Below are 12,518 nucleotides of genomic sequence, written 5' to 3'. Positions count from 1 at the left end.
AATAGATATCACTAGACTCTCTTCTACCTTCTCTTCTCCAGGGGAGACTGATTCTTGCCAGGAGGGGGGAAAGCTAGCCACTCTGCTCTCCTCAGAAAGAGGAAATACTGGACGATTTATATATCTGAGCTCTCTAATTAATGTCAATTTAGCAGAAATAGTTTTTAGGTTCAAGCTGAGCTCCCATATACTATCCCTTAATGGGGAAGCTGTCCCCTGAGCTGTGATCATTGGAGACACACAATAACTAACTAAAAACCTGTTTATTCAAACTGATAGCAAAGAAAAACTTGAGAAGGTATACAGATAAGGCAATATGTTGGACAATGCAGAGAGTGAATGGGCTGGTTAATAGGGGGTGAGAAATAGTTCATTCAAGAGGGAAGGTCCTAAATTTCACCTGAAGGGAATTTGTCTGAAGTCTCTTGTAGTAAGTTGGGGATGGAAACATGATTAAGGTGCCAACTCTTAGACATGTCAACTTCTTCCCAGAGTATCTTTTCCCCTTTAGGGATATGTGGACAGTCTGGAATCACATATCTCTTCTTTCCCAAGCTGTCACCAGTTCCTCTCATCATGTAGGCATGGAATTTTACTTTTTTTTTTTTTGGTTTTGCAAGGCAGTGGGGTGAAGTGACTTGGTCAAGGTCATAGGCATCGAGATTGAATGATCAGTCTCCACCAATGGAAGAAAGTCACTTCAAAAGGCTTTGAGGCAAGAGTTATATGTATTTACAAATTACTTTCTAGAACAGCTGAAATACTTCAAAGTCCCACCAACAGTGTATGAGCCTACCTCTTCTCTCATGGCATCTCCAATAATTGCCATTTTTGTCATCCTTAACAATCTGTTGGGTATAAGGTAGAAATTCAGAGTTAATTGTATTTGCATTTGACTTCTTATTAGTGAAGAGTAGTATTTTTTCATGAGATTATTAAGTCTATATTTTCCCCTCAAAACGTATCTGTTTATGTTCTCTGACCATATATCTTTTCTAAAATGATTCTTATTGTCATCTGTGTATTCCTTTTTCTTTCTTCACAAAATATCATCAAAATATCACCAAATCAATCCCAGGTCTTGCATTTGTTTTTTAATAACTCCCTTTGGGAAGAAACAGTATGATAGAGTAGATAATATGTAATATTTAGTGTCATGGAGACCTGGGTTTGAAGTAGGGAAATATTGGATAGAGACATGTTTTATAGTTATTAATCTGTTCCCCAGTACTGATCATGCATCTCTCTTCCTTTCTTCCCTCCTTTCCCCTCTTCCTGCTGCCCCCTTCCATCTGATAGACCAAGGTGTTCCAGAAGTCAATGACTTTTTAGTGTACCTCCCAGGCACAAAACAATAGATCCCTGCTGTAGACTGAAAGGATTAAGGCTTTGATTTACCACCCCTCATCCATATACCTCTCATTTCCTTATCTCAGCTCTCTGAGTTACTGTATCTATCAACTTATAACTAAATTACCTCATCTCTGATTTGTTCCCACCTATGTTTTCCTAAGCCCTCCTCGAAAGTTCAGTTCATTCCTCAGTTGAGTTGCTCCTCTGCCTCTGGAGGAAGGCCCACTCTGGGGAGTGTCATCCCCTAAACTCTCCTTCCCCTATCCTTTTCTCTGATACTTATCTTGTCTACTACTTATGCTGCTTGTCTTTCTCTGAAGTTGACCCTCTCTGGGGAGCATTATTTCCCCAAACTCACCCACCCTCTTCTTCTTCTTCTTTTTTTTTTTTTGCAAGACAATGGGGTTAAGTGATTTGCTCAAAGTCATACATTCAGATAATTATTAAGGTCGGATTTGAACTCAGGTCCTGACTCCAGGGCCAGTGCTCTATCCACTGCACCACCTATCTGCCCCTCCCACCCTCTTCTTGTATTGCAACTCACTATCTTATTTCTTCCCCAAAGAATTTAACCTGTGAATTTTTTGTAGTCACTTGTGAACTTTTGTAGTGACTTGTAAACTGAGCAACTTGTGAATTAATGTCTAAACCTTTCTTACTTTCCTGAGTCTGAGAGGTTGGTGAAATCTTTATAAAATTAAATCCTCAAAAAATTGATCTTTAAGCCTCTTTTCTCCTGTCTTCAGCTTCAAATCCCACCTCTTAGCTGTAAGACTCTAGGCAAACTATTTCACTTTGCTGGATCTTAATTTCCTCAAGTATAAAATGAGAGGCTTTCTAGAAATTTGTAGTTCTAAATCTAGGAACCTCAAAGAGAGTGGATCACTGAAAAAAATCCCTGTCATCCCCCGCCCCCCCCCATTAGAAAGTGAAGAATTCATCAAAACTTGGTCGCTTCCCAGTCATTCAAATGTACTTACCTTCCTAGGTTTTTCAGAACTATATTTGCATTTATTTGATTTTACTCAGCTGTGATATTTGTATCTGGAATGCTTAGAAATCACATATTCTATTGAAGATCTTTTGTTCCCTTGTAGAATTATTTTCAATTTTGCAGGGTAAGATATTCTTACTTTTAAACCATTTTCTTTCATTCTTTTGAACATATTCCAAGGTTTTATTTCCTTTATAGTGGTTTTAACATAGTCTTCTATTAAGTTGACTGTGGTTTCTTAAACTCTGACTGCTTGCACTATTTTTTCCTCTCTTTTGTCTATAAGCTCTCAATATTTGGCTATGGTTTTTCTGAATGGCTCCAATTATTTTTTTCAGGAAATCATCAGTGAATTCTTCTATATTTTTTTTACTTTGCCTTTTGGTTTTAATAGATATGGGCAGTTTTCTGTTATGATCTGTTGAATATGATATCCAAGTTTTTTGTGGTCATGGTTTTCAAGTTGTTTGATCCTTCTTAAATTATTTCTCTTGAACATGTTTTTCCAGATAAGTTGCTTTTGAGATCAGTTGTATTTTCCCTACTTTTCAATTTTTTTTACTTTGTTCTTATATTTCTTGATGTTTTAGAATCATTAAGTTCTGATTATACTTTCTCTTTTGGGAGGGAATATGTTCCCTTAATTTATAATATTCTGTTCTAGAGTATTTAATCCTAAAATTTTCCTCCAAAATTTTTATTTCACTTTTCCTTTATTCCAGGTACTTTTTAAAGTATCTTTTTTGCCATGGCATTATTTTCTCTGAGATATTGGCAGTTGTAAAATTATTATTTCTGGGTTCATCTTTTGGACATCTCTTAAACCAAAGTATTTCTTTATTGGGTAGGATTTTTTTTTCTCTTTGCTTATATGTTTATAAATCTTGGTCAATCATTGCAATCATATCTGATCCTTTTTGACCCTATTTGAAACTTTCTTAGCCAAGTGGTTTGCCATTTCTTTCTCCAACTCATTTTATAGATAAGGAAACTAAAGCAAATAGAGTTAAGGGACTTGGTTAGGGTCTCACAGTTAGTAAGTGTCTGAGGTTAGATTTGAACTCAAGAATATGAGTCTTTCTGAGTACATCCTAACACTCTAACCACAGCCCCACTTAGCTGCTCCTGTAACAAGTATAGAATTCTATTCCAGGACTACGTTTTACCTCTTTGTGACTACTTGCATGGGGTGGTGAGGGTCTATTTGGACCTGTATCTGATTTCTGAGGCTCTTGTTACCAAATTTCATCTTTCTCATTGGGTCTGGCCTCGTTGTAATTATAGATTTCATCTCCCTCAGAGAATTCTCATGAAAAGCTGGAGGTCTTCAGGATCCCTAGAACATCCCAATCCCAGCACCAGGCCTTAATCCTTCCAGAGCTCCCCCCCAGACAGAATATTGAAGGCTTCAGCCCTGATTACCTGAAATCAAGTTGATGTTCCTTGTGAGACCTTCTCCCATCAATTGCAGACCTCTGGCTGTCTGTCTTTTTATACATTCTCACCTGTCCTCCACCCCTCCCTCACTATACTTTTGATACTCTAGGCTTTACCATCATATTCACTTACCTCTTCCCTTTGGAATTCTGTCAACACTTGGGGTCATCTCACCCTAGAATGTGCCTCTGCCATGCTGGCTTTCTTCTCTCATTGAAAAGGTGATATTCTTCTGCCATACTGACCCCCTTCTCTCATTGAAAAGGTGACACATCTCTGGCATGCTGACCCCCTTCACCCATGGATGAATTCCTTCCTATATCTTCATTTTGAAAATGAACCCAGATCAGACCATGCTTCTCTTCTTGGCTGTTCTTTAGGCTCTTTGAACTTCTCCTACAAATACCTCCCTTCCCCCAATTTTTTTCTGTGAAGATCTGCCCAGTTGGAATGAAAAAGTCTTAGGGAAGAAATTCTGAAGACAGAAAGAAAAGCAGCCCCTAGGAGAGGGCTTGGTATGGTAGAAAAGGGGGGGTGGAATTTGGAGTAAAAAAATCCTGGATTTCAATTTTAACTTTGCTTCATATTACTGATGTGTCTTTGAGGATTGTTTTGAGAATCAAATAAGGATCAAAATATTTTTAAAATAATTTGCAAACCTAAAAGTGCTAGGTGAAATATTGGTTCTTGGCAAAAGCCAAAAATCAGAGTATGACTTTTTTTTATTGCTGAGGTTCAAGGAAATGATAGAGCAAATGTTAATAATGCTTCTGAAACATAAAAGTGAATTGTGAATATTTCCTTCCTCCTCCTATTCCCCAGAAATCTGTTTTCTAACATTTACCATCATACCCCTGGACTAAATTAGGAAATATAAAAATGAAAACAGGATTCCTGAACTGATTCAGGTGTTGAGGGTTAGTATGTTTCCTTCTGATTCTGTATATATTAAATTTATCATTTTTCCTTTGTTGAACAAATCACTGTCATGAGAACATTAAAATTTCAATGTTATTTTATTATAAACTTCAGTAGCATAAAATTACACTTAAACTTGGGACACAGGACTGAAAAATGAATGAGGGAGAAATTTTCAAAATAAAATATTATGAGAAGCATCTCTAATAGTTCAACTATTATATAGAACATAGGATTATAAATTAGGAAGGAACTTATATATTACTCAATCTCCTTTTTTAAACAAATGTGCATGGAAAGCTTTCATCAACAAAAAAATAACTTGCCCAAAGACATACTTTGACAATTGAATTTTGAATCTGATTTTTCTGATTTCTCAACCATTACACCCTGTATTGTAAAGGTGTCTCAGATTTGCAAGAAAACCTGGATTTTGGCTCAAAAGCAATTTCAGAGATTTGCATATAGAGATGAGAAAGTAGTGAAAGTAATCACCTCAGATCTTGGGTGATGATCAAATGAGATAATTGAATATGAAAGTGTATTGCAAAGTGAAAGAAATGATTCTCTTGAACTATCCAGCTCCTAATTGAAGCCAACATAGAGTTCAATTTAGAAAATTAAAATGGATGGCATAATTCTTTTTACAATAGAATTAGGCTGAGCTTTGCTCACTGTCTTTATTATTTTAATATGACTAATTGTTGAAAGGCTTATGGCCTCAAAGGCCTCTACAGATTAATTGAACACATTCTTTAAAGCTTTTTTTTCCTGCAAATTTCTTCTTTGCTATAGTTGCTATAGTTGAATTGCTGTGTAATGATAAGGAATTTAGGTTTGCCACTCTGACACCTTGATTTTCCACAAAAAAGTAGAAGGGTTGATTTTCCTTATGAATAGAGGCATTAACTTAGAACTACTATGATATTCTTCCTTGATATGGCTATTTAGGACATCAAAAGATGAAGCGTTTTTTTTTTTTTTTTTTTTTTTTTTCTCAGGATTGCTGATTCAGCATTTTCCCTTAAGGCACATATCCTCTAGAAAGTCAGATCAGGGTTTGGCCCTCCCCTGCTGTTATTTTGACTTTTTTTCCCCAGGAAATTCTGTGATAGTTGTGTGGGAATCCTTCCAAAATGCACTGATCAAGGGACCCAGAGACTCCCCTGAATTCCCAAGGTTGCTTCTAAGAGTGGAAATGTGCATGTTAAGTTCTATATTCAGGAAAGCATCAGAAAGCAGAAGTCATCCACTGCTTTGAGATCCCAGCTCAGGGTCAGCTAGACACATTACAGACACCGAGTAGAAAGCACTTTACAGTTTCTGCCAGAATGACTGGGGTGCTACTCCCCACTCCCTTCTAGAAATTGAGAAGAGAAAGAGGAAGTCCATGAAATGCAGGGGGATGAGGGAGAAGGAGGAAGGAGGAAGAGGAGGAGGTTGAAGAGTGAGAGGAAGAAGGACGAGAGAGAGGAAGGACAAAGGAGAAAAAAAGGAAGAAGAGGAAGACAGTGAGGAGGAAGGAGAAGGAGAATAGAGGATCACAATCATTCCTAAGCTGTAGGCTTATATAAATTCAACATGTAATAATTAATAGCTTTGATGATGTTCAAACCACAGTTCTTAAAGGCATAGAACCCACTCACATTTGTTTTTGTTTGCTGAATCACCACGGTTTATTTTCTAATCTTTCATGGTCCATAAAAACTGTATCACAATATGAAACAAGGAAGAAATTTTCTCAGAAGCAAAGAGGACACCCGAGTCTCACCTTCTTCTGTTTTATTCTTCCCTAACATCAACAAGACTGTTTTTATTTAATCCTGACAACTGGTGCTCTTGCCCTAAGCTAAGTGTGAGTAGGTCCTGGCTGATGATTTAGTTAGGGAACAGAAAGAAATGAGACACTGGTGGCTCATGAAATATTCAACAAAAGGAGATTAATTTAGTCATAGCATTCAAAGACACTTGGAAAGAATACAGAATCAATTCTCCTGGGCATAGCTTCCCTACCTCTGTGTTGAGCAACTCATATACCTTCTCCTGTGATCCTTCTTTACTTGGGCAATCCCTTATCTATATAAATGACTCCAGACTTGGAACCAATATTTCTTTTTTTTTTTTTTTTTTTTTAGGTTTTTGTAAGGCAAATGGGGTTAAGTGGCTTGCCCAAGGCCACACAGCTAGGTAATTATTAAGTGTCTGAGACTGGATTTGAACTCAGGTACTCCTGACTCCAGGGCTGGTGCTTTATCCACTATGCCACCTAGCCGCCCTGGAACCAATATTTCTTAAAGCCAATTTAAGTAGTTTTTAAGGGGGGGGGGAGTTACTTTAGTGTCATATCTATATATCTATACCCACTAGATATAGATACTCATATCTTTATATCCACTCAATATCAATCTCTTTAGTATTTTCATTTTCCTTATTTGGTATTGTCAATCTAATGTGAATTAGGGGGAAACCTCAGATTTGATTCAATGTCCATTTTTCTTTTTATTAGTGCTTTAGAAAATGTAAAAGATATGGTTGTTGATAGCTTTCATCCCTTCTCTTCTCCTTCTCCCCCTTCTCTCCTTCCTCCTCATTTTCTCCTCTTATTTCCTAGAAAGGATTGGGGAGCAATACCTTCATCTACTCTGGCAGAAACTCCAAAGACTTCCATGCCATAATCATGGTTGACCTTGAGATTGGATCTCAAAACAGGAGCTGACTTTTGTGCTTTGTGTTTCTGTCTCGAATATGAGAAACTAAATAAGGATCCTGAGATGAACATTTCCAGACTTGGAAGTAACTGTGTGAATACAATATGTTGGGAGTTTCTGGGTCCCTCTTAGTGTACTATGGAATTTTCCCCACACAACTATTAAAGCACTTCTTGAAAGAGAAGTCAAAACTTCAACAGGAGTAGAGGTCCAAACCCTAACCTGGCTTACCAGAGGATGTGTGCATTGAGGGAGATTGTGTATAGGGGAGAATATTAGTCAATCAGTTAATTAATAAACATTGCTCCAAGCACTATGCTAAATACTGGGGATAGAAAGCAAAACTCCCCTAGGAGCAGGTCCCACATGGATCTCTAAATATCAAATGTCATCCCAACATGACCTTGTGGGGGCATCTAGATTTCACTGTTGCCAAGATTCACTAGACACTAGACCAAAAAATGAAATGGGAGAGAAACTTTTCTTGATTTTGCTTCATGAAAACCAGTGACTAAATTTGCAACAAACCAGACCAAATCAAAATCATCAGAAGATACGGTTGTGAAAAAATAATCTTCAAAATATGTAGTACAAAATAGAAAATATTATAAGCAAAGGAACTCTGTTAGGTGCTGGGTTTTCAGACTCCTGTCAATATGGAGATTATTACAATCAAAAGGAGGGAGAGATAATCATAATTAACTCTAATGCAAGGGAGAGTGAATTAAGTGCAGGCAAAGTATTATGAAACATGGGAAGTGGGCAGCATCATTTTGACTTCGGGCTATTGGTGGAGGAAGTTAGGGAAAGCTTCATGTCACAGAAAATGTCACTAGTGATGGGCACTTAATGAAGAGAAAAGTCTTTAGAACCAAGAGGTGGTTGGATGTAGGAGCAGAGCCCATTGCATGATGTGGTGACAAGTTGAAGAAAGAAAGAAGAGAGAAGGATTAGAACAAGGGAAGGAGATTAAGTCCAGGTTGGTCAATATTGAATACATGAAAGATGTGGAAGTATTATGAGAGAAGGCATTTGGGTCTATGAAAGATCAAAAAATAATATTTAATGCTTGCCAACAGAGGAAATCACCGAAGGTATTTGAATAGAAAAGTGGCATGATCCCAGCAAAAGCAAGAATAAAGGACAAATTAGAAAAGGAATTAGAGTGAAGGCAGGAAAGTCCTTAAGGATGTCATAACAATAGTTGAAGTTAGTGATATCAATAGAAAGAAAGGAAATTATTGAGAGAAGCAGACTTAGAGATGAAGACACTTCAGTTTTGTATATACTGATTTTGAGGGGCTAGTAGGATCTAAAAGTAAGGAAAATTGACTGATGATTGGGATCATAGTGCTGAGTTCTGGAGAAAGACCCAGATAGAGGTGTAGAATTGAGAATCAACTACATGAAAGTCATAGTTGAAACATTTGTTATAGATAAAATTGTGAAGATTAGTAATAGAGAAAAGTTGGTCCAAGAAAAAACTCTGGGATAATTCATGCATGTTTAAGATAAGGAGGGAAGAGACTGAAGAATCAGCCAAAGAGCTTGAAAAAGCAAAGATATGGATTAGAAACATGATAATTAAGCATCCTAATAGCCAAAAAAATAGCCTTAGTTCCTTCATTGTTTCTTCATTTGAATCTGGTTAATATTAATGTGTACAACTGAAGCAGCTGCTTTGCTTACTACTATCACCATGGATAAATTGCTATTTTTCAACCAAATCATAGTCTTGATCATTAAAAGAGTAAAATTTATGCATAGAAGACAGGAAATGTGGTTCTTGTATTTTCTCTTCACTAGTAGTATATTTACCTCTCTAGCCCAAATTCTGCACCTTTAACATTTGGGGAGGGGATTTACCATGTGATAGCTTGGGGTCTTTCCATTTTTTTTTTTGACAGCTGAGTTGCATAAAGAAGGCTTCTTTCAATTTGGGTCACTTTACTTCAGGAAAAGGAGTAATTGAAGGGGGGAGTAAGAGACATAGAATAGAAAGAGGTTCAGTAGGGACCTTCCTTTTGAGACTGTGCTTTGGGAACTCCAAGACGATGAAGGTAGAACAGATGTAGGGAAAATTAAAGTTTCTAAAAATCATTTGATTTGAATTGAGGAAATAATGATTAATTTTCTATCATATTCTAATCTCTGAGCTAAGTGATAGCTAAGGCTATCAGACAGAACCAAAACAATCCTACCTTCAGGGAGCTTATATTCTACTGGGGTGGAATGAGAATACAACCTTAACACAAAGAAGAAAACAAAAAAATACATGCAAAGCAAATGCAAAGCTATTTCAGTGGTTCAGTGGATGTGGGAATGATAACAAGGGGAGTGAGCAAGGAAGTGAGCAAGCTCAGGAAAGAGATCATTGAAGAGAGGTGAAGAAGAGGAGCAATGGAGGCATGGAGTCCAACACGTTCAGATGTTCAGAGCCAGAAAATGGAATGGGGAATAGCAAGTTGGGTCATTTTTGACTCAAACATAGTGTGTGTGGGTGGGGGGGTATGATATCAAATAAGTATGGAAAGATTGGTTATAGCCTGAGGGTTTTTTTTTAAGTCAAACAGAGTGGGTTGTATGTTCCCGGCAGTAGGGAAACTTGAAATCCTTGAGTATAGGAGATTTTTTGATGTGATCAGACCTGTATTTTGTGAGTAGTGTTTTGGCAGTTGTGTGAAGAATAGATTAGAGAGGGAAGAGATAAGGGAACCCAAAGGGGAGATTTATTGGAAGACAAAAGTAAAGAAACTAAAGTTTAGTGACTTTCTTGGGTACTAAAATATTCTGCTATTTGTAGCAGGAACACCATCACCCTTCTAGTTACTTAGGCTTGTAACCTTGGAATTATCAATGAATCCCTAGTTTCTTTCCATGTCCAAGTTGCCAAGTCTTGTTGATTCTTTCTTGACAATGTTTTCCACTTTCCACTTTTCTCCATATACCTAATTATCACCCTAACTCAGCTCCTTATAACCTCTTTCCAGGACAGGCTTAGTCTTGTTCACTGAGGCTTAGTCTTGTTCAAAGGTTTGAGAAAGGGAATTTTAGTATTAATTATGTAGTAGGAAGTAAATTTTAGAATATGCTCATTTAAAAGTTGATAGAGGCAGAAGGTATAAATGGGATCTTGAAGGACTGAGACATAGTCATAGCTCTTGATGTCACAGAAATTACTCATCCCAAGAAACATGCTTATAAATAAATGTGAGCTGGAGGGAGATTTCCCCAAGATGCTACATTTATAATATCAATATTTAAGTAATTATTTATAAATGATTAAACAGTTTTTGATTCCTGGAATATCTATTATCTTCTGTCACTGGATAGAGTTCTGACTCAGGATCCTGCTTGTCCTAATTGGTAACTGCTTCTCCTAGTTCACTATTTCAGGAAAAGCTCTGACCATGGTTCATACCAGTTCTGACTCACTGCCCTTCTCTTCCTCCTTCACAGTTGCTATTTCTTCATCCTTGTATCCTCCCCTCCTTAGCCCCTACCTCCAACCAATAACCTATCTGGAAAAATTAACCATTATGTATTCAGAATGTATTTTAATTGTTTTCAGTTATTTAATACAATATCACAATTGTATTCAACTGTGCTCTTGGGAGTTGGGCTCCAAAGAGCAGGGTCAAAAGTGTGGTACTGACTGATCCAGGTATGATAGCTCACTTCTCTTTTCACTACACTATATTGCCTCCAAGGGACATATAAAAATCTTCAAGTGATATAAAAATCATTTGAAATTTTAAAAATTAGAAGCCAGTGGTGAATTGAATTAAATGGTAGAAAGGTGGTACAGTGCTTGTCCTGGTGTCAGGAAGACCTGAATTCAAACCCTATCTTGGACATTGCCTCAGTTTGCCCTTTGGTGGCTAACAAAAGAATTTACCTCCAGGGTTGTTGTGGGGATCAAATGGAATAAGAATTTTAAGGCACTTTGAAAACTTTGTAACACCATATAAGTGATGGCTATTTTAAAAATCTTTTGTCCTTTTCCATTTTAAAATACAAGATGAGCTCTAACAAAAAATTCAAAATAGGCTTTGCTTTCAGTTATGTGTACATTATGTTCTTCACTCCCATTTCCTTTCTTCAGGCTGGAATGATAAGGACAGATGATGATGAGTATTTCATCGAACCTTTGGAAAAAGGGAAGCAGAAGGAAGAAGAGAAAGGAAGGATTCACGTGGTCTATAAGAGATCATCAGTGAAGCATGTACCCTTTGACATGTCCAAAGACTTCTTATACAGAGGTAGGTATATTTACTAAACTTTAGTTTTTAAAGAAAATGAAAGGTACTGGAAAGATAATTTCTCCTGAGTTGCATGAATGTGGCTGTATTCTTTGAGATAAATGGAACTTAACATATAGAAGTAAATACATTAATAGAGGCATAATGTACTGGGTCAGTGATTGAAATATAATATTCATATAAATAAGACATAGAAAAAGCATCATACTTGGACTTGCTCACTCCATCAGTACAATAATCAGGGACAATTTTAGGGGATCTGTGATGGAGAATATCATCTGTATCCAGAGAAGGAACTATGGGGTTTAAATGAAGACCAAAATTAGTATCTTCAATTTTTAAAAGTTGTCTCATGTATTACATAATTTTACAATCTCTAATGTTTTCTTGCTTTTGGATCCATTTCTTCTCTCAACACATTCAATTTTGATCTATGCATATCAAAGAAGCAAATGTAAATACTATATCAGATTGCCTCATGTTGGGGGAGGGGAGGAGAGGGAGGGAGAAAAAATTGTAAAATTTAAAACCTTGCCAAAAAAAAAAAAAAGAAAAGCATCACACCATAACAACTGGTCATCATTAGAGGAAGGCCTGGGTTCAAATCCTACCTCAGACAATTACTACCTACATGACCTTTTTGCTTGGTCAGGACATTTAACCTGGGCTTCAGTTTCCTCATTTGTAAAATGAGGGGACTTGGAATAAATGACCTCTAACATAATTTTCAGCTCCATTAGGATAGTATGCATATTTTGATGGCTGAATAGCTCATTACTTACCTTTAAAATCTTAGACAAACCTTTTTTAATCTAAAATTAAAAATATTTTTGCTTTTCTATTACT

At 36.8% G+C, this 12,518-nt stretch overlaps 1 protein-coding gene across 1 annotated transcript in view; it reads left to right on the top strand.

The window, feature by feature from the left end:
* Positions 1-12,518, top strand: part of ADAMTS3 (ADAM metallopeptidase with thrombospondin type 1 motif 3) — a 296,116-nt gene that overhangs the window by 103,374 nt on the left and 180,224 nt on the right. The window contains exon 4 of the mRNA XM_074228436.1: positions 11,516-11,672. Coding sequence (XP_074084537.1) covers positions 11,516-11,672 — 157 coding nt within the window. The remainder of the gene's footprint in view (positions 1-11,515; positions 11,673-12,518) is intronic.

This window comes from Macrotis lagotis, chromosome 3, assembly GCF_037893015.1.
Source record: "Macrotis lagotis isolate mMagLag1 chromosome 3, bilby.v1.9.chrom.fasta, whole genome shotgun sequence".
Lineage (NCBI taxonomy): Eukaryota > Metazoa > Chordata > Mammalia > Peramelemorphia > Peramelidae > Macrotis > Macrotis lagotis.
The sequence above is the reverse complement of the archived record's forward strand: the minus strand, read 5'-3'. Positions and strand labels throughout refer to the sequence as shown.